The 24,066-nt window shown below is 37.0% G+C and overlaps 1 protein-coding gene across 1 annotated transcript in view; it reads right to left on the bottom strand.

The window, feature by feature from the left end:
• The window catches only part of CERS3 (ceramide synthase 3), a 69,833-nt gene extending 67,373 nt beyond the window's left edge, over positions 1-2,460 (bottom strand). Inside the window, 2 exon segments of the mRNA XM_043987401.1 lie at positions 2,289-2,346; positions 2,349-2,460. Coding sequence (XP_043843336.1) covers positions 2,289-2,346; positions 2,349-2,460 — 170 coding nt within the window.
• Between the last annotated feature and the right edge of the window lie 21,606 nt (positions 2,461-24,066).

Genomic DNA, 24,066 nt, shown 5'->3' on the forward strand with positions numbered 1-24,066 from the left:
CATAATTATATGATCCTATGATCAAAACCAGTAACAGGAAAGTGGTCCCTTCTCCTAGGCTGTGCTTAGCACATAGTGGGTAATTAATAAATACTTAATTTTTTTCAAAGTTGTTTTTTTAGAACCATATCACAGGGCCATCCTTACCACCCCCGGTGCTCCAGCTACATTGAAGCTAGGAATCCAGAGCTTTCTTTAAACATTTCCATGGAGAGAGAAAAAGGTGAGGGGTGGGGAGGATATTGCTGAATTTTAGGAGTCTTCAGTCTACCATATGCACAAATATACATACATGTGTTGTATATATGTATGTGCACATGTATACATATTATAAGCATGTATATACATATGTATATATAATACAAACTTGAACCTTCTATTATATAACACGCATGTGTATAGACACACACACATATATATACACACGTGTACATATAGAATATAGGCTTGAATATGTAATATATACATACACAGATACATGCATACATGCATATATGTGTGTGTGTGTGTGTGTGTGTGTTTAGGATCTGAATCTTTTAAAGCAAATTTCCTAGAAAAAAAAGTCTTCTCATGTTTTGATAACTATTCAGTCCTATCTTAAAAGGCAATTCAGGAGCTGCTTCTATATAACTCAGTCCCATAAAACTTTTCTGAGAATACAGATCTTCTCTTTAAACCATGAACCCTTTAATTAGATAAAGATTAGCTTTTTGACAATGAAGGAGAACAAAGAAGCATAAAGATAGACAGATTGATGGCTGCCTTCCTTTTTTTCCTTTCATGGAAATACTGTATAATTAACAAAAGGTAAAGCAGCTCTTCCAGATATTTTTGCTTGGAATCTCAAGGGTCTATATCTCAACATGGACTAATTTGTTTATTTTGTGGGACCTTGAACTTAGGTATCTTAAATCACCCTTAAATCAGGACATATTAATAAAGTACTAGACCTGGGGTCAAGAGGACCTTCTTCATATACTAACTGCAAATCAGAGCTAGTCATTTAAACTGTCTGCCTCAGTTTTCTCATCTTGTTTTTTTCTTGAAGCAATGAGGGTTAAGTGACTTGCCTAAGATCACACAGCTAGTAAGTGTCAAGTGACTAAGGCCAAATTTGAACTCAGGTCCTCCTGAATCCAGGGCCGGTGTTTTATCCACTGTGCCACCTAGCTGCCCCTCTCATCTTTAATATTGGAATAATAATAGCATCCTTCTTCCAGGGCTGTTGTGAAAAGATATGAAAAATCTCGCTATTATTATAGTTATTCTTACTACATACTAAAGTGGTTTTGACAAGGCACAGAAGTGTCAGGGCATACTGACTGGAAATGCTAACCCTGGACCAGAAATCCTTAAAATTTTTAACTGAAAGTTGAGGCAAAGCAATCTTAAATGAAAACATCATCTTTTTAATCACTTTGTAAATTGCCTTCTTCCTCTCCCTTCCCAATTTGTGTGTCCAGATTCCTGATAATCTAAGAGGGGTTATAATTTCCAGTTCTGAAACTGAATGGCTGCTGAACAAGAAGACAGTAATTGGTACAGAATTGGGGCTATCATCGGAGAAAACACAAATGATCCAAGGCAATCCAGAATATCTAGTCCCCTTATATAAAGAAAAGGGGTTATATAAATTCAGACTAATCAAAAAAATGGGGCTCTATTTCAATATACTTACATGTGGTAAATGATGATATTAAACTGATTTAAACAAGAGTAAATGGTTTAGAATACTTGAAAAAAATTTAAACTAATACTGATGTTCTTCCCCACAATGATATATATCCCATATAAAAGTTCCCTTGCAGTAAAATAAATATGTGGACAAATATATGGACAAAATGCCATTTGATTTAAGCAGCTGGGTAGCAGAATGGATAGAGCACTATACTTCTAGTCAGAAAAGACTTAAGTTCAAATCATGGCTCGAGTATTTAATAACTGGGTGATCCACAAGTTATTTAACCTTCAGCCTCAGTTTTCTCATCTATAAAATGGAGATGATAATAACACCTACTCCTACTTCACAGCACTGTCATGAGGATTTAATGAGATAAAATGTAAAGTACTCTGAAAATCTTAAAGAACTATATAAATGCTAGTTCTTATTATCATTACTATTTTGGACTTTTGTCAGTTTTTCCTTCTTGCTAAATTTAGATGACATGATTTTAATTCTTAAACTTTCCTTAAAAGTGCTTCTTCATAAATGAATGATTACTTTTTTTTAGACAAAGAAAATAAGTGGATGGGGGAAATAAAGTGTAGCACACTCACATGCAACTTACCTTTCAAAAAAGTATCTGATGATTAACAGGAGGAAAGCACAAGGAATTGTTATATAAAATGAGAAGGTTTTACAAAGACAAGTCCATCATGATCTTCGAGATCTGACCATTTCATCGTGGGAGGAAGCCATAATTCTTCCAACCAGAACCAGTCTTTAATTGTCTGAAGCATTCTGAGGAAGGAAAAAAGAATAAGTTAGTACCATAAGAAAAAAAACACAAGCTCATATCAGACACTGTGCACTAGATATATGTCCCCTCTTACACAGACAAATTAAGTTGATATTAACAACTAGACTGAAACTTTATGGACCTGTGATTTCAATGGTATAGAGAAACTCTTGGATAAAGAAGTTACCTCTGCAGGATAGTACCTTCTCTGTGATTTATTGACTTGGAGTTACCAGAGCAATAAAAGTAACTTCCCCAGGGTCACACCAACAGAATGTGCCAGAAGTAGACTTGAATTCACACCTACTGGTGTATAGGGAAGCTCTCTGTCCACTACACCAGGCTGTCTCTCACATACTACCCATTAGGCTTACATGTTACCTTTAATAGTTCAAACAACTACCATTTATCTTGTGTTTTAAAGTTTGTAAAACTGTTTCCTCACAACAACCTATGAGGTAAATAAACCCTGGTGACCTTCTGCTTTGGAAAGTGACCTTGGATCAAGAATACTCCTAAGTCATATCAGAGCTGCACTAGACACCAAGAGAAAAGTTGTCAAGCTTCTCACACACAGAGAATATGCCTTGATATGTTATTGACTCCTGTGTGCTTATTGTTGATCAATCAATTCTATACTTCTACCCATGAACTCCAGTGAGTAAAGGACTGACAGGAATACAGGAACTATGTGGGTTATTTTTACTATTACATTAAAGAATAATCAAATAACAATCATACAAAATAAGTATAAAAATCACACTTTCCTCCAGAAATGAAACTCCATATGGGATAGAAAATTATCATTAAATCAGTCTTTTTCGGGGCAGCTAAGCGAAACAGGGGGATAGAGCACTGGCCCTGGATCAGGAGGATCTGAGTTCAAATCTGGCCTTTGACCCTTGACACTACTTAGCTGTGTGACTCTGGGCAAGTCACTTAACCCCAATTGCCTCACCAAAAACAAACAAACAAACAAACAAAAATCAGTCTTTTTCATAAGGGGGATATTGGAAGTCAATAGGCAGAACTTTCATTCAGCTAATGGCATCATGAAAAAATAGGTCATATATTGATATGTGCATTATAAGTATGTATGTGTGTGTTCATTAAAAAAAAAACACAACAGACACTATATTCAAAAATCACCACTCACAGTAGGCACCTGTGAAACATTAACTCACCCATTTAATTTTAAAGCCAAGAAAGCATCACTAAGAAATCTTTTTTTCCCTTCTGAAAACATGTAAATAAAGGAACAATTATTTCTGGTCAGAGTTCTTTTACATAAGCTTTCAGCCTTAAAGCAAAACACTTTACTGGAAGCCATAAACTGCTGGAAGTCCAAGTTTATGACAAAACTGCTCACAGACCTTGAAGTCCAATGCTTAAGCAGGCGCCATTATAATGAACTCTTAAACATTAAAGTTTCTGTCAGATATAAAGTCTTACTTTAAAAAACAGTCTATGAAGATACTATAGGGTTACTACACTAAATAGCTATTTTTGTTTTGCAGGCAGACTATGAAAAGAAATATGAAAGCCACTGTAATTTTAACATACAACATAAGATATATAATAGAAGATGGTATAAAACCTCAGAAATTCTTGTTGGCCTCTTTCAGGAATGCTGTTCAAATTGCTTCAGGATAAAAAATAATAACTTCTTTCTTCCTCTACCAACTACCAAATTCCAACTGAGAAAACTTCTTCAATATCCCTCATCACCACCCACTTTTCCAACCTCCATATATCTTATCAACCTCATAACACTGACTTACTTTAAAGTATAAATGACTGTGGCAACACCTTGACAACAAGAACAAGTCTTGAGGGAAAACTAAAACCACCCCTGTCTCTTTAGAGATCAGAACAATACCCTGAGAATAAATATATCAAGTATATAACTTAAAGTAAAAATCTTCTCTCCCCTGATTGGTAAAGAGGTAACTCAGCCTGCTTCCTCCCCCAAGCCTCCTGTGAATCTCCTCAATGTTCTGTCTCTCTCAAATTGAGAATGAATAACATAATTACAGAATTTCAAAGTTGCTAGAGCACCTCAAAGGAAACCTAGTCCAAAATGGTGCCTAAACAGAAACGCCCTCTGCAACATAACTTCACAAGTGTTCATGTAGCTTTTGCTTAAAGACCGCTAGTATAGGGCAACCCTTGCCAAGGTAACTTGTTGTGTTTTGGGTATAGTGCTAATGTTTACGAGATTCTTGTTACATGAAGTCTAAATCTACTTTATTGAAACTTCCCATAACCTGTACCTAGTTCATCCCACTAAAGAAGGTTAAATCATAAGAGCAAAGTAAGCAGAATTGGGACACATGCTCCCTCATTTTTTCTTTTCATTCATTGTTATTAGTGAGAAAACAGGCTACTATCCTTCCTGTAATAGCTCTTTTGCCAGTTTTAGTACTCCAGATTTTTTAATTGTTGCCCTCTGCTAGTCCTGCTAATCTTTATCTTTGATTGGGTAAATGGTTCTGCCACACCTCTGTAACATGAGACTGTTAATGGGACAGCTCAGTGGCGCACCGCATAGAGCACGGCCCTGAGTCAGGAGGACCTGAGTTCAACTTCGGCCTTAGACGCCTAACACTTACCAGCTGTGTGACCCTGGGCAAGTCACTTAACCCCAATTGCCTCCACTAAAAAACACGCAAAAAAACCCCAAAAAAACCATGAGACAGTTTAAACCAGCTGAACCTCTGAAGTCTCTTCCAATCTACAATATCTAAGCTAGTTTAATTCCCCTGAACCATAATTTAGCTGAAGAGCATCTTCTGGGGATTCTCCTTCAAAATATAAATCATGTCAAAAACAACTCCATTTGGTTTCCCAGAAGTGGACAAAACTTTGGGCAAGTGAGGAGACTGCTGGTGGCATTCTACCACTCCCTTCTCTTTCCAGTCCTTTTTCTCTACTTCCTTCTTCCTCCCTCTTCCTACTCCCACACCTACACTTCAGGCTTGGCAGTGGCATCAGTTGACATTGTTTAGATATGCTGGGATGCTAAATGCCAGAGAGGTGACTGATCCCTAGGAAAGCCTTAGAAGAAGGCAAGGGTTGACATTAAGATGTGGTACTTATATTGGAAATAAGATCTTCAAGGAACTTTGTGCCAATTGTTTATATGTCACAATGCTTTAGCAATGTCTAGCTAAAGAGATAAGCAGTTTATAAATACCAAGATGGAGAGATACATATATTTTAAAAGTCCCACAAAACTTATTGCAATGAAGTAAACCTAAGAGTTCACTATGGCTCTGTAACTCAATGACCTCAGTTGTTCCAGGCACCTGCTAAGTCATTAACAATTCACTACTTGTGACGCTGCCCTTAGGAACCTCTTAGACTTACAAGTTAAAATCATCACCATTCTCTCCTTTTCATTCTTACAACACGACTCAGGTTTTTGTTTTCTTTTGGCTCTAAAATCACCTGTCAACATCATTCACAAACCTATTTTAGTATTTCCTCTGTTGTAAATACATTTTTATTTCCTCCCTTTCAATTCCTCCCAGTCTAATTTTTTTTTCTCTCCAGTTAGGTTTTACCCGCTATGTTGTCTTAGTACTGTGCTACAACTGTACCTGCTTTTTTGAAGAGAAACAAGTAGGTAAAATAAATAGCTTGTCTCTAGTTAATTTATGCTTCCTTTTCAGAAGCAATGATTGTGATGGTGGCATCACAGACACAGCTGTGTTTGGCCACCTGCTCATGCTAGTGAATGGTTAAGCCTAACTTTCTCTACTTCCACCTGCTCTTAGCTTACAGAAAGAAAACCTAGCCAGCATGGATTTCTATGACCCATTACTTTCTGAATCAATGAATACAAAATTTTTAAAAGTTGATGAAGTGAAAGGCAGAAGTCCCATAGCCATTTAAAAATATGATCTCAAAAGCTAAAACTGAAAAAGGTTATTTGGGTTGAGAATTTATTAGCAATTGAAAGTTATGTTTTTTAGAAGGAAATAAAAATAAGAAACTTCAGCTTTCAGTAAAGAACTTTAGTTCAGACTGGAACTATAGTCAATTACAAGCTCATACTGTCGACAGAATAGTCTGTCTAATCCCTGGCTTATTTCCATATGTGCTAAGGAAAAATATTGTCTGGGAGGAGGTACTGAGATGAAGTAGGTGTAAAGGACAAGAAGAGTCAGGTATAATTGACCAAGTTGAAGGAAATAAAGAGAAAGAAAGGAACTCTTATGTTCATATACTCTTTCTTCAAAGTTCACATTACCTAATCAGTAGGACAGCAAGAGAAAACTGGCAGGATTATGGGATCTGACCACTTAATTTATAAAAATGGCTATGGAATAGGTAAGATAGTGTTTTTAAGTTCAGAGCTACCGGGAATTTTGCACAATGTGAAGGTTCACTCTGAAGCAAGGCAAAGGAAATGGATATCCTATTGAAAGGAAAGATACTCTATGAGTCTAATTGATTGATAACAGCCCAAAATAGTTTTATTTTACAAAAACTCAGTGAAAACTCACTGAATCTATTTGATTGTCTTCAGGACTAACTTTAACAATTCAACTAAATAGCAGTGTTCATTAATTTAATAGAAAACATGAGGATGAATGTTATCAGCTATTTGTTGTACAAGAACAATTTGAAGCCCTGTGCCAAATGTAAATCCAACTTGACAAGCACTTAACATTCCTTTGGTTATGCAGTTTGATGTAGATAAGTCAATATGAATGGAGAAAGATCAACTTACTATGAGGGATGGTTATCCTATCAATGCAGATCAAATCATTGAAGGCATAACGAAAAAAAAGCAGGCTATAAACATCTGGATTTCCTAAAGCTTTAAGAAACAAAGCTACAAAATAGTTTTTAAAAGATTAAGAAAAAACTTTACTTCGCGCACGGCTAAGATATAAACTCACAGAAACAAGACAAAGACCATAAAAAAATCTTAAAAACCCTCATACTTCCCACCCCCCTCAACAAGGACCTATGCATATGCTACAATCATGTAAGATTCTTTGACAAATGTAATAATAGAGACAACATAGTTTAAGAAACCTCCTAATATAAATAGTAAGTAAGATATGAAAGAGGGATATAAATATCTGCCAAAAAGGAGGATGTTCAGTATAGAGTTCAAATGAAAGAATAAAGTTCTTCAGATGCTTCTGTTACTATATGACATTGTTCTGATGGCATCAAGGCCTAGGATCTTGCAGACCTCCTAAATGAGATCCATAATCACTCAGAAGCATTAGACTAAACTATCCACACAGGACGAAGTAAATAAATGAAGAATGCCTATTGTCCAGACAGGCAGTCAGGTAGATAGTCTGTAAAGTAAGTCCATGAGGACATCAGATAGATGACAATTAGCCGGGCTCAGAATTAACTAGGAGGAAGAGATAAAACTATATTGTATTTCACAAACTATAGAGTGTTCTGAAAGTCCCCAACCTCCTCAAAACAAAGACCCATCTTTACAACTACCAATATTATTCACATGATGCTATAAGACTGCAAAGCACAGAATAACAACATTTCTATGGTATTAAAATTGCAGGTCACCCTAAGGGTTAAGGAGGGATGCAAGGTAGCTGTAGTTAGGCATAAGCGTATTAGAAGACATCTAGAATTATCCAGGAGATGTGGCATGAAGATATTCTTAATAAATATATGACCACAGATAATTTCCACGGGGCAGAGCCAAAATGGCAGAATAGAGGAAGCACTCAAGTGAGTCCTTCCCATTTTCTGTCCCAAAAACTTTAAAATAAAGCATCCAATCAAATTCTGGAGTGGCAGTGCCAACAAAAGGTCAGGGAAAGACGTTCTCCCCAGCCCAAGCCAACCTAGGAGGTCAGAAGAGAGATCTGTGGCATGAGGAGGGGCAGAGGCCGGCCCAGAGCCTACATGGATGCAGTAGCAGTGGGGGTGTTGGGGGGACAGGTGTTGGCAACAAAAACAGCAGTGGCTTCAGCAGCTCTCACACCAGAGCCAGGAAGGGGACCTGGCAACTGGTCAGAAGGACATTGCAGGGGACCCCTGTGCTAGTGCTGCACACAAGAGCAGGTGCTGTTTGGCAGCTCTCCATTGCCTATACCCACTTCCTGATCACAGTTCAGGGGCGAAGAAGAGCACTTTCAGTCAAGAGGGAGCAGGGGCCCCGAGGAGGAGCAGTATCACTTTCAGTCACAAGGGATCAGAAACTGTGAGGAACAGTGTCCCCTGTGGTACCAAGGGAACTGGGGCCCTGAGGAGCAGTATCACTTCCGGTTTCAAGAGAACAGGGGCTCTGAGGAACAGTATTACTTCCGGTTTAAAGGGCAACCCTCCTCCCCTCCACACCCCCCACCCCACCCCTGCCCTGCCAGGAACAGCATCACTTCTGGTTTCAAAAGGCAAGGGGCTTAAGCAGTATTACTTATGGTTTAAAGGGAACTGAGGCTCTGGGAAGCAGTATCACTTCAGGTTTCAAAAGAGCAGGGACTGAGAAACAGTATCACTTCCGGTTTAAAGGGAACAGAGGCTCTGAGGAGCAGTGTCACTTCCTGTTTCAAGGGAGCATGGTTCTTTCTTGGGTAAGGACCAGGAGAGCAGTGATCATATCTCTCCCCAGATCACATCAAAAACTTCCCAGCCCCCAGAACTAGCTCCAAAAACAGCAGGGCAAAAAATGCTGAATGAAGCCTCTACCCCTCCAGCCCAGGAATAGAGCCTAACTTTAACACAGAGCTTAATGTAAGAAATAAATAAGTATATACATGAATCAATGAATCAATCAGTGAACAAATAAATGGATGGATAGATAGATAGATAGATAGATAGATAGATAGATAGATAGATAGATAGATAGATAGATAGATAGATAGATAGATAGATAGATAGATGGATGAATAAATGGATGGAGGGATGGATAGATAGATAGATTGATGGATGAATAAATGGATGGATGGATGAATAAATAAATAGGCTGAAAAAAATGGATCAGATACCAAAAATAGAACCTGATAAAATAAATAAATAAGCAGACAGATAGATAAATAGGCAGAAAAACAGAACAAACACCAAAAATAGAACCTGAAGTGATCTGTTCTGTAGACTTCCTCTCCCCTCAGGGAGTCCGGGGCCCCCTCTCCTTCTCTGGGGTTTTATACCTGGCAGCAGAGCTTCAGCATTTGGGGCCTCCCTCCATAGTCAGTTCCTAGACTACAGAGGTCCTGCTTCCCGACCTCAGGAAAGATTAAGACACAGACGCAGAAGAAAACAATGTCAAAGTAGCTATAAGCAAACACTCAAAGGAAAATGAAGTGTGAATTAGATGCAAGCCCAACAAGAATTCCTGGAAGAGCTCAAATTAATTTTCAAAATGAGAGTATTAGAGAGAAAAAATGGGTAAAGAAATAAGAGCAGGGACAGCTAGGTGGTGCAGTGGATAGAGCACCGGCCCTGGATTCAGGAGGACCTGAGTTCAAATCCTGCCTCAGACACTTGACACTTATTAGCTGTGTGACCCTGGGCAAGTCACTTAACCCTCATTGCCCCACAAAAAAAAAAAACAAAACAAACAGATGAACTGGGAGAAGGGGGAAGAGAGAAGTATAGGGAAAATTATCTCATATAAAAGGGGTATACAAGGAAGAACTTTTACTGAAGAAAGGAATTAGGTGGGGTAGAGGTCAATACTTGAACATCACTCTCATCTGAATTAACTTAAAGAAGGAAAAATATATATACACACTCAATTGAGTATAAAAACCAATTTCACCCAGTTGGGAAGTAGCAGGGGTAAGGGATAAGAGAAAATGGGGGTGATAAAAGGGAAGGCAGATAGGCAGATAAAGGAAGGTAGTGATCAGAACTAAAACATTTTAGAAGGGGGGGTAGAGGGATAAACAGAAGAAAATAGGATGGAAGGAAATGCACAGTTAGTAATCATAACTGTGAATGTGATGAAATCACCTATAAAATGTAAATGAAGAGCAGAATGGCTTAGAAAACCGAATCCAACAATATTTTGTTTACAAGAAACTCACTAGAACAGAGAAACACAGTGAATTAAAATAAGTGGTTGGACCTGAATCTATTATGCTTCAGCTGAAGTACAAAAGGCAGGGGTTGCAATCACAATCATAGACAAAGCAAAAGCAAAAAAAGACCTAATTAAAAGAGACAAGCATAAAACTACATCTTGCTAAAAGGTACCAAAGACAATGAAATAATATCAATACTCAACATATATGCACTAAATGGCCTAGCATCCAAATTCTTAAAGGAAAAGTTAAGTTACAGGAAAAAATAGACCTTAAAATTATACTAGTGAGGGACCTTAACTTTCCTCTCTTAGACCTTAGAAGCAGAATGGCAGAAATATTAAATGTGTATCTTCTCAAAACATTTCTTTTTTCACCTGGCTGCACTACTTTGGGACTTCTCTAATTTCTACAAAATGCCTCTTTATCCAATACCTTCTCCTCCTTTCCTCACCTCTTACCTGTTCCACCCCACTCCACTTTTCAGCTTCCTTTTTTGTTTTGTCTTCTCCCGTTAGCTTTTTTTTGGGGGGGAGGGGCACAAGGCAATGAGGGTTAAGGACATGCCCAGGGTCACACAGCTAGTAAGCATCAAGTGTTTGAGACCAGATTTGAACTCAGGTCCTCCTGAATCCAGGGCCAGTGCTTTATCCACTGAGCCAACTAGTTGCCCTCATTCCCCCTTAGTTTGTAAACCCCTTGAAGTTAGGTCCTTTCTTTTTCATTTTTTCCATATTTATTTCTTCAGCAATTAGCACAGTGCCTGGCATGTAGTAGGTGCTCAATAAATGTTTTTCAATGGATTGAAAATCATGGACACAGGATGGGACAGAACAGGACAAGAATGGAAAAGGATGTGAAGGCATGGATGGAATAAAACCTGTACTGTTAGAGGGTGGCCATAATAATGAAACTCCAAGGGACAGCTAGGTGGCACAGTGGATAAAGCACCAGCCCTGGATTCAAGAGGACCTGAGTTCAAATGTGATCTCAAGCACTTGACACTTACTAGCTGTGTGACGCTGGGCAAGTTCACTTAACCCTCATTGCCTTGCAAAAAAAAAAAAAGAAAAACAACGAAACTCCAAATACATATAAGTATTAAGGTATTTTGGTACTAAATCTGGCATCTTTACTTGCTTTTACAAAGGAATTTAATATAGACCAAGAGAATATCAAACAACTGCAAGCATGCTCATAAGAAAACATTAAAACTATTATGTGAAAACTGTCAGAGAGGCTTTCTAAGGAAAGAAGACAAAAGAGGAATAAAACTAATAATCTGTTGTTCTCTGATTATAAATTTAAAGGAAAAACAAAACACCTTTTTCCAACAGGTCATCTAGCAGTCTGATTACACTCTGCATAGTGACTGGCATCATTGAATTAATTCTGTGGTATTAGCCTGACTCAGCTTATTAAGGATTCCCACTGAACTTCCATTTCCTATTAATAATCTCCTTTGGTAATTGAGTCCTGCAACAATTCCAGTGTTTATATGTTTGAATTGCAACCTCAGGGAGAATTAAAAGACCAAATATATGAAAGGAATGAAATTGGTTTCTAAAGGTAGAAAATAAGAAGGGGGAAGGGAGGGGAGGGAGTTCTTATTTGTTCCTTCCAGTGACATTTTTGGCCTCCAATGATACCATAAAGATCTTATTGTGATTCTATTGCTCTTTGTTACCTTACTTCTGGTTTCTCAGATTGTTTTTGTTGACAAAAGTAAAATTAATTTGGCATTAGTGGTTAGGATTGACTCTGTCCCCTTATTCTCTTAGAATTAGGCCTCCAAAGTCATGACTAACCATTGTTATTACAAGCCTATAAATCATCAGTGGATTATAGCTAGCCCTCTCCCCTTTCTCCAAGGCTTTGTTTTTTGGTGTTTTTTGTTTGTTTGTTTTGGGGGTGGGGGTGATCTTGAAAATATGATTGTCAAAAGAAAGAAAGAAAAATGCTGATGAAGCATTTGGCATCTGGGTGTAGCCAAAACCACAACGATTGCTCTTAAGTTTCATTAATCAATCAATAAACATTTATTAAGAACCCACTATATGTCAGGCATTGTGCTAAGCACACATCATTGCCTGATGCTTCTCTTCCCAGAGCAGTGTTTCTTTATTTTTTAAAAAGAAAACTTGCCCAATAATCCCTTATCCAGGCTGCCATCCAAATAGTCTTTTCCTAAAATAAATACTGAGCTAATGAACTTTAGTTCCTAGAAGAGCACAGGGCAAAATTACTATCCATTGTTGTTTGCCGAAGATTTCCCACGCAGAGATGTTTCTCTAAGTAAGTTATTTCCCAGAGTGGCTCCAAGCCTGCTCAGATGGCAGTTAACCACCTGCTGTCCTCATTTAGGCCCAGTTCCAGCCATTTTTCAAGCACAGAAATTCTGTAATTGTGCCTACAGAGACTCTGGCTTATCTAACACTCAGCTCTGTCAAGTTTTGATGCCTAAAACTAACTGAGCAAATGTGAGAATGGTATGAAAACCAGCTGAAGTGACAAAAATCATAGTTCCTGCTAAACCACACACACTCCCCAACCCTCCAAAAAGGAAAAAATTCCTGTGGTAATGGAGAGATCTGAAGGTAGGACTTCCAAATCATACAAGTTCTAAATCTGAAAAAAAAATAAATTGTTTAATATATGATGGGTAATGTATCATCTGACTTATCTGAATTTTGTTCCTTGAAAAAGATGGGTCATTATTACAATGGAAGGAACTAAATGCCCTTGTGATAGCCCTTCCAGGCCCAAATTAAGTCATTTATTTTATGATGACACAATCATAGGGGTCGAGTTCACAAAAGAAAGTTTGCTTAAAATAATATAATTATACCATTTTTAGAAGTGGTAGAAAATGTAAAGATAATTTGGTCTAATGCCCTGATTCTACAGATTATATAAATGAGTCACAAAGCAAGTTATTTGTTCAAAGTCACTTAAGTACTTACTAGCAGAATTAGAATTAAAATGTAGGTCTCTTGATGCAGGATTCTTTCTACTATGCATACTACCCCCATGGACCATCACATATTAAATTAAAATGATTTTTCCTTTACTTTTAGCTGCTTTAGGCCATACTAATATTTTCTTTTGTCAAAACATCTATGGTTTCACTGATGTAGCTTGCAGCCCCTCCACACATTAGCAAACAGTCTCCATAAATTGTTATAGCCAATCTTCTGGTAAGGAACATTTCCAAACTTTGCTAAATTTTTGTTCAGATAAAACACACAGCTGATAACTAGGTCTGTACTTACATCTTTCCATCAATCAATCAATTAATAAATATTTAACACCTACCATGTTCCAGGCACAGTACTAGATTCTTAGGAGACAAGTACAAAGAATGAAATAATCCCCACAAACTGCTAGAGTTTGTTCTCTTCAGGTATAAACCTTAAGAAATGGGGGTCACATCCACTGGACCATGCCATAAAGTGGTAAATTATTCATAGACAGTCTTGCACAGTCAAAAATCATTATAGCAATGTAAAAAATGCAGCAGGGCGATCTTTCCACCTACAGAAAATTCTTATGTCACCCCTGTTTTATATACACAACTAGCAATCGGAATACTTTAAACACTAATGTTAATAGCAGGGGAGAAAGAGTATGTCAGATAATAGTTAGAGAGAACACTGAGATAGATGTTCTACTTTTGGATAATGATGTAAGTAAGTAGAACCAAAGGTCATGAGTTTAACCAAAATGGGATTCTTCTTTCTGAGGTCCCATCTTTATTTAATCTGGGCAGCCAGGTGGTGAACAGGATAGAGTGCTAGGCCTGGAATAAGGAAGACTCATCATCCTGAGTTAAAATCTGGCCATAGACACTAGGCAAGTCGCTTAGTCCTGTTTGCCTTAGTTTCTTCATCTGAAAAATGAGCTGGAGAAGAAAATAACAAACTACTCCAGGCCTTTGCCAAGAAAACCCCAAATAGGGTCACAAAGAGTCATACACAACTGAAATGACTGAAAAACACAACCTTTGATTGATTTGACCTCAGTTCAAGTCACAATACTAAAGAGTTGATAGAGACAGAAAAGATAAAGGCTCAAGACCAAGAAGAATGAGATAAGACACCAAAGAAGTTTCATTTATGTAGAAAAACTGGTTAAGTGTCAGCTACTTGTGGAAAAACAGGTTTAACTGAAATGCTGAAGATGAGAAGCAAGGCTTGACAAGCAAGAATTCTATAGAGGAACTCTATAGAGTCTTTAAAGAAAGGAAGTCAAATATGATTGAGTGGGAATTTATGGTAAATTTTCAAAGTATATAAATTAATTCTAACACTTTTCTACAGTTAAAAGAAATCTCTCCAATAAAGATCCAAAACTTTTGGGGGGCATGGGGGGAAAGTCCCAGGTATAAAACCAATATCTCTTGTTATCAAGCCAATAATGTCGTAATGTTAGGAAATTCTGACCCAATTAGCATCATCACCAATCATCTTTATGATGAATATTAACACTATAATCATCTTAACTGGGACTTTGCAATCACTTCTCTCTTAGTGAGTCATATAGCTTGCTTCACAAATTACCCTGTTATTATCATTATTTTTCAGGCACTAGTGGTCTTGGCACTGGCTCAGAATTCAACAACCAGAACTATCATTCACTGTACAACTTCAGGCAAGTCATTTACTCAGCTTATAAGTTTTCTCTGTAAAATGAAGATTCAAGGAATAATGAGTGTGAAACACTTCGTAAACAAATGAAAGGGGCAATATGTATTTTATCAATATTCACACAGTACAGTAAATACAACTATAAGACTCATGTATGGCAGTAAATGGTGAGTTAAATATAATATTTTAAGTCCATATAGCTAAAATAGAATACTGTTAACACACTGGCACCTCACTATAAAACTATTAAATGTTAAAATGAATTCAATACAAGGCATATTGACCTCTTGTTTAACCACTGAGATAAGGATTTTTATGGGGGCAGGGGGGGGCAGGAAGAAGTATACATAAAAAGCCAAGTCACTTAATCTCTCTGTGCCTCAGTTTACTCACTGGAAAAAGGGGATAGCAGTACAGTTTCACAGGATTTCTATTAAGAAATCACTCTGTAAACTTTAAGACATCATATAAATATGTTACAATGATTATTATTTTAATACTAGTATTTCACACATTATAAGGAAGGTTGCAAAATCTGAAGGTGCTGGTCCTAGGAAAGACTAAAATGGTTTTATTTAGGGTGGTGTAGAGAAAAATAATACTGAATATAGAACCAGAAGACCTGGTGTTAAGCCTAGGTCCTTGTCCAAAGACCCTATGCAAGTTAGTTTCTTCTCTCTGAGCTTTAGTTTCCTCATCTATAAAGTGAGGAGGCAGGGCATGGTAGACAATATGACCTCTCAGGCCTCTTCCCTTTCAGTTGAAAATATTATGATGCTTTGTTAATTTCAGTGCCTGCATAGGCAGATATTGAGCTATTAATAATTCTTCCTACTCTATCCTCCTCAGTAGCACTTGTATAGGGAAGCAGGGAGGTCATGTAGAAATTGAACAGTCTTTGCTACTTCTTCACAGAATCCAGAGCCGTGCTTACATTTCTCTGTCACCTAGAAGGTCAAGCTATGAATGAGAGGACAGCTACTTTGTGCAAGTTTTCTGAGGAAATAAGTTACTTTAATTACTAAAGGATAATAGGTTGAATTTTTTCCAAAGTGCTCCTTTCATAGCAGGGAAATATCATCAGGCGTTGCCAAAAGGAACAATTTTCTGGATTCAGTGAAAGCCAGGAGAGGCTATGAAATTGATTTTGTTTTGTTATTTCAGCAAAAAAACACAACTTGGAAGCACCCCTCCTTCAGAGGTGAGCATGAACTGTAACTTTCAGCAAAGGAAATGGGATTACCAAATCCTTCTGATTAAGGCAAGCCCAACATTTTAATATTTTTAAATATTAATTTAAATACTATGCTAGGCCAGAGTTTCCTGTTGCATATTATGCCTCCCTCACAAATGAGCCATCTTAATGAGAAGGAAGAAAAATATATAATTACAAAAATCCTAGTAATATGCAGATGGAGATGAGGAACAATGTATTTGGAAGTTGGGAGGGTGGGGGAAAAGGGAGGTGTAGGGCATGGTAAATGATTGTAGTAAGGTTATCCCAATTATTCACCATCATTTGGTTTTCTTTTGTACTTAGAGGAGAGGAAAAACACAAATTATTATTATTATTATTATTATTATTATTATTATTATTATTATTATTATTGTTATTCCTTCATCCAGGCTGAGGATTCATCAGAATAATACCAAGAGGGTTGAAGGAAGGGGATGATGGAGGAATTGGGCACCTGTTGTAATTTTGTTCTGTCCCCACTCCCCTAGGCAAATTGGATGATTTATTTTTTGGTGAATCAAAACAGCTGTTGGCTCTCCTCCACCTGCTAAAGTCACCTAGCCTCTAGCATTCACCATTTACTGATGATATATTCGGTACAATTGAAAGTCCATTGGTTCTTAAATCAGAGGACCTGGATCAAATTTTACCTTTGACATTTATTATCTGGGTCACCAGGGCAAGTCACCATCTCAGTTTCTCCAGCACTAAAATGAGGAGGTTGGAATAGATGACCTCAAAGGTCCCTCCCAGCTCTATGTAGAACTATGTGATCTCATGTTATTTTATGTGCTCTTTAAAAACTCTGTCCTCTGATTATCACCTATTGGTTTTCTGAGATGCCAATAGCCGGGTAGATCCCAAATCTAACATATTGTCAGCTACCTCTTTTGGGGAAAACTTTTGCACATATACCAATGTGATTTTTAAACTATGTCTTTGTTGAATTCAATTTGGGAACTGCAGGCTAATAAATTGAATCATACTAAATCTTTCTTGACTAAGAAAAACAAAGGTGTGTTTTCTACTTTCCTGATCAGTTTTCTCCCCTTTAAAAACAGGTAGCGGTATGATTCATATTCATTCATGTGACATTTTGTAATGAAAATGACCACTGACAAATTCTTGGTCAACTTTTAGAAATAGAAAGTAGAAAAAAGAAACAGTGGGGCTCATCATGTGTATCCAAAGGAATCTTGCTACAAACCCTTTGTTGTTGGGATTCTCTGCCAAAGTGATTCCTCCTTCCAATCACAGGCTACTGTTCTGACTTTCCCCTAGAATGATGGAGAAGAAATAGTCTCCCTAGAAGAGACTGAACAAAAGAATAGTGTAATGTTGGTTTTTAAACATTCCAAGTGGAAGTATTAATTGCATAGTATAGAATGCTTGAGATTTTTGTGGGTTCTAATAAAATATATATATTTTCAGTGGGATTTTCTTTAATGGAATAAAGGAGGTAAGAATATAAGCTTGCTCCCTTTCCATGTTGGAGGAAGTGGGGGGGGGAGAAAGGGGAGCAGGAAAGGTGTGCTTCCTTATCCCTTTTTCCCCTCTTTTATACTTTATACTTCTCAAAAGTAGAAGAAAATATGCCCAAGAAAGTATTTCTCTCTTTTTAAAGATGAAAGCTAAAAGTCCTCAAGACAAAACGAACTTTGTTACAAGTAAAAGAATAGGATGGTGGGAGGGGGAAGGGAACAAGGGAACAAAGATAGATATGCTAGATATGACAGATACCATCTAAGATTCTAAGACCATTTGCCTCCTGGCATTTCCCATTTAAAATTACTGCCCATGGGGTGGCTAGGTGGCGCAGTGGATAAAGCACAGGCCCTGGATTCAGGAGTTCCTGAGTTCAAATCCGGCCTCAGACACTTGACACTTACTAGCTGTGTGACCTTGGGCAAGTCACTTAAGCCCCATTGCCTTGCCAAAAACAAAAAAAACAAAATAAAATAAAATTACTGCCCATTATCTCCATCTTAAAAAAAATGAAAGAAAAATGAATTTGTAATACGTCTTATTTTGACTTTCTCACTGGCTGTGTAATCTTGGAGAAGGTGCATCTAAAGTCTCTGGGCCTCAGTTTTCTCCTTTAAAAAATGAGGGGAAGGGGGCAGCTAGATGGCTCAGTGGATAGATCACCGGCCCTGGATCCAGGAGGACCTGAGTTCAAATCTGACCTCAGACACTTGACACTTACTAGCTGTGTGACCCTGGGCAAGTCACTTAACCATCATTGCCCTTGCCAAAAAAAAAAAAATGAGGGGAAGGAAGAGTGTGACAAGATCATCTCCAAGGTTCCCCAAAGCTCTAAATCTTATTTATTATGAAGTAGTCTTGACTGTATATAGCTCTTTAATGGCATTTAATTATAGTACCCAAAGCATGTGTCTTTTTAACTAAGATTGCTAAGTTCCAGAATTTAGCGCAAAACTTTGTTTTACTAAGAGCAGACATTTGGAAAATTCAATAAGAATGCATATAATATATAAAATTACCTGATAATTACCTGGAATGTATACAGTGCCTTTCTATCAAGGAACTCAAAACACTTTACATATATTTATCTTCTCGTTTATTTTCAAACATTCCCTGTGAAAGAAGAAAGGGAAAAGTATTATTTAAATACTAATAGATGCAATAAAAGGAATGAAAATTTAGAAGTAAATATAAGGGTAATGATCATAATGGTAGAGGGAGTTTCCTTATTAGGACTTCCCTACACCAATGAAATCACAAGTTTGGTCTCTCACCTCCTTCACAACCTCTTTACCCCAAATGACCATAACAGTAAGCATAAGTAACTTATGGAATACGTCAAGTCTTAAGTCTTATCAGCAATATACATCTAATTTGTCTTCTGAATTACTGTATTATAGTATTGTGGCATGTTATAACTCAAATCTTTAAAGCAATACACTAAAGACAATTAAGCATACCCTATTTTAAAATCATCTATTCATATCCTGATATCTTTTTGTAATACTAATTATTACAGACAAGGATGTCATGGAATGCAAGCTGAAAAGACTATTTTGGATGCCGTCTTACATTATCTAACCATTGATAAAATAGAGACACTCATTATAGTATCATTCCCGTTATAAATTTTCTCCTTAGCATAGACACCAAGAAGAAAATGCATGCCTCTAATGTATAGCTAATTAAAGAAAACTAAATTACTAGTCAGTAATGTTAGCAATTTGGATTTTGTATTTTAGGATTTTTTAAGTTTAATCATTTTAAGAACAACTAACAAGCTGTTAAGTGATTTTCAGTAATTAGCACTGTGAATGAGAATGCTTTCAGAATTATTTGCTATTTCAATAAAAGTGACTAATGCTTAAGTAAGATATGGGTTTTGTTGGTTGTTTTATACTCTGTCACGATCAATCAATAAACTAGTAATTATTTGGTCAAGAGTTTTGCTTCAATGAGAAGACATACAAAAGTATACATGGTTCTATCTGACAAGAGGGTGGGGGAAGTAGAGAAGAGATTAATTTTAGAAAGAATGATAACTAAGAATTCAATTTAAAATGCTCTAACATTGGTAAATTAAGCTGAAGATACTTGACTTGAAGTTTCTTGAGGTCAAGGGATGTTTTTGCCCTTTTTATTTATTTATTTATTTTTTGTATCCCCTTTGCTTAATGTAGCACCTAACACATAGTATGCACTTAAATAAATACTTTTTGATTAACTAGAGACTGAACTCTTGGGTTTAAGGCCCAAGGCTGCATAACCCTGGATCAATCGCTTAGATCCCCAGTGTCCAAGGCAACTCTCTAAGACAATAAATTGCAGATCTGTAGCTGAACTGCTATATTGGCAAAGAGAGGTTCCTATGCCAAGGAAATCTCAGGTCAAGACCGATCAATCAATCAAAAAATTAGACTAATATTTATCCTTGGAAAGAGTGTCCTTATTCTTTACATAACCCAAATATATGCTTAACTGCTGTAATCTGACAAGTTTTTGTCAACATGAAACATAATGGTGGGATTTGGTGGAGTGCCAGTTCCTTGATTTGTGGATCTGTTTTTGTTATGTATCTGAAACAGATTCTTTCCTGTTAGATTTTCTGCTGAACAACTCAATGGAAAATAAAATATAAACTTTTCATCAGAAAAGAGGTACTGTAAAACGTAACTTCAGCTAGCAGTGATGCCTCTAAGCTTTTTGACTTAGAACCCAAATCTCACTAATCTCTAGGACCTGGGACAAATGCCCTTCTCAGCCTTTTGTCTAGTGGTTAGGCCTATAAGCTTATTGAGAAGAAAAGGTTGGATTAAAGCTCAAGTACTTTATTTAATAGAAAATTTGCATAGCATATAGCTACTCAAAGACCAAACAATTTCAAATTAAGTGCTGAAAACTTTAGAAAAGAACAGTTTTTCTCCAGCTCCACTAGCATCAAAGGTTCCTCTCAGACAAAGCTGTCTTCCTTTTGCTCACTGACTTCCCAGCCTTTGAGATTTGTTTCAGTAACACATTTTGGAAATAATTTAACTATTTTAGAAACACTGGTGTTGCTGAAGGCCATTTGTAACCCAACATGTGTCCACCATCACTAGAAAGTTCTGGTGAAATTGTGGGATCCACATATAGTTGATTTTTGGCTGTTGGATCCTGAATCTATCTTGCTTCCTCTCTACTCTGTCAACCAAAAGCTATTAGGGGTTTTAAATGCAAGCTCTACTTTATTTTAATTAGGTCTTGAGTTTTATCATATGCCTGTACCCTTGACAACACTGACAATGACATGATTTTAAGGCAATATACAATACATGACTATAAAGTAGTGAGACTGGTTCTTGTCTGTGGCCTGTAGCAATCTCAATGCTTTGTAACCAAGAACCCAGTATTGACAATCACCCATCTTCCTAAGGTCTTAAAGATTTTTAGTCAATCCTGAACCCCAGAGCAAATGGATATATAAAAGGAAAGACTTGGAAAACAACAAATTCCTATTTCGTGGAACTAATAGAGTGTCAACGTATGTGCTCTGGAGGAGAGTGGATGAAAGAAAATATGCAGTATTCTACTTAACTCCAGAGTGAAGAGCCCCCTATTTCTCCCCTCATCTGCAATACTGCAGGATTCAAAGTTTGGGGTTATTCCTGGAACCATGAGACTGACTGGCCTACTAACCTAGCTTGACTTTAGGCAAAGGCTAGACAAATGCTCCTGTTCCAAATTCATCTTTCCACCAAGGCGTATTATCTGAATGTCTAATCTAGTTACTTGGACTCCCAAATCCAGGTCTGGGAAGTGGGATAATTCCAAAGCCTATTCCAGAAATTCCTGGAGCCCTAGATAAATACTTGCCACACTCCTAAGTTTCACAAAAGGAATAAGTTGCTCTAGAACCTTGTTGACACATTCCTTGTGTGCATGAGAATAGCCTATATTTGTATACATTTTAAGGTTTAGAGAGTGGTTTTCTTATAACTACCCCTAAAATATTATTGCAATTTTATAAGTTAGGAAACTAAAATTCAGTGACATTAAGGTTACTAGGATCATACCAGTAGTAACTAACAGAGCCTTGCTTTGAATAGATTTTTCCTGATTCCAAGTACAAGTCTTTGGTCCCTGACTTAAAAGCTTAGTATAGGAGAGAGAGAGCTAGTCTCAGTCAGAAAGACCTAGTTTCAAGATCTGCCTCTGATGCATACTGGTAGGAAAGTCAATCCCTGAGTATCCCAGACAACTGACCTATTATATTAGTATGATTAATATTATACTAATAATCACAATCACATCTAGATATCACATTTTAAAGTTTGCAAAGCCCTTTCAATTATCTCATTTGAGTATCACAGAAACTCTGTGAAACAGGTACTATAGGTATTATTATCTCCATTTTATAAATAAGGAAATTGAGGTTTAGAAAGGTAAAGCAATTCACTTGCCCATGATCATACAGATAATAGGTATCAGAGAGAATTTCGACCCATGTCTTCCTGTCTCTCAGTCTAGTCTTCAATCTACTAGCCCTGTTATCTCACCATAAGTGCCCCCCACCCCCCAAAAAAGCATTTGGTTAGCAAAAATAGGTCCTAGAATTTCACAAGATTTTTTTCAGTCATTTTCAGTTGTGTTTGACTCTGTGATCCATTTGGGGTTTTCCTAGCAAAGATATTGGAGTGGTTAGCCATTTTTTTTCTGCAGCTCATTTTACAGATGAGAAAACTGAGGTAAACCAGGTTAAGTGACATAGCTAGTAATAGACATAGAGGCCAATCTCCTTGACTCCAGGCCAGGAACTCTATACACTGCAGCACCTGGCTACCCCATTGTAGGAGATGCTAATAGCAAATATTAGATCAGCACTAGAGTGGAACTGAGATACTCGGCATTTGAACCTTGTTAGGTGGGTCCAGAAACTTCTTTAGATAAAAAGAAATTCAAGAGGGATTAATGGGCTAGGATAGGTAAAGAGGAATGCTCTCTAAACAATGCACATCCCAATCAAGAAAAAAAAAAAGTTAAAGCAACTTCTACTAGGGAAAAGGAAGAAATGGTTTTGTGGTGACAAGAGATAAGGGGGAAAGTTTTGAATTCCTAAATATGCAAACATATTCCCATATTCCCCTTAAAGAACTCACCCCTTTGTCCACTGGTTCTACAGATGAACTCCAAAGTAGATCTTGTATCTTGAAAAAATTTAAAAATATAAAAAGGAAAAATAAAAAGCTGACTCACCAAACATAAATTCTCCCCTAATGATAGGAAAGTCCATTGAAAATAATTAATGAGTAAAGGTAAGTCCCAACTTTCTATTGTCCTTGTGTATGATGCTCCATGTGTATGATGCTTCTGAAAATAAAAAATTCCTAGAGAATGTCCTTGTATTTACCAGTTGCTAAGAAGTAGGATAAATGTTTTGTTTTTCTCTAAGACCACAAAGTGGGTAGTTTGATGGAATTGACAACCAGCAAAATTCTTCCATTCATAGCATCATTCATTCTATCCTTCAAGGCAGAATCAGGGTTTTCCTCCCCTAAATGTTCAGAAATACCTGTTATTTTAATTTGAGTAAGTCCTTTCCTGCTCTGATTTGTAAGTGTTCAAAATACTTTAAAATAATCTCCCCTGTGAAACTTTGAAATTTGCAGCATTTTTCATATTACTTGAATTAAAGACTTCCTAATAAATGAGTTTCTTGTCAATAATTGGTTCAACATGATATCATTATATAAACCAAAGCTTCTAAATCTTTTAAAGGATTGGTTTTGGGCTCTAAGACATAAGGAAGGGGATAAAAAGCAGTTTAGTAGCAAAAGTTTTGACTCAAACTTGTTATAAGGTACTAATAATTCTTTCAATGTAAAATTAGTGATGAACATATCTTTATGTTTAATTCTTCCTTTCCAAGTCTCTCCCAATACTGGGCTAAAAGGTTTCCCCAAAGATATTATAATTTCAGTCATTACTTTCAGACAAAAGACAGTCAGGCCTGGTGAGGTTTAAAAGTTCTCCCACTATTGTTACTTAGTTGACAACATATAAAAGAAGCTCCTACCTTTCTGAAACTTCAGTCCACAATGATGCACCTCACTAGCAAAAAGCCGTCAGAGACATGGATTTCCAGCATTCATGCCAGCTTCATTCTCAACAGAGATCAACACACCTCATTTCTGAGCTTTGAAATTCTTTGGGGACGCACCCTCTAAAGTTGCAAGTCA

The sequence above is a fragment of the Dromiciops gliroides genome, chromosome 2 (genome assembly GCF_019393635.1).
Source record: "Dromiciops gliroides isolate mDroGli1 chromosome 2, mDroGli1.pri, whole genome shotgun sequence".
Lineage (NCBI taxonomy): Eukaryota > Metazoa > Chordata > Mammalia > Microbiotheria > Microbiotheriidae > Dromiciops > Dromiciops gliroides.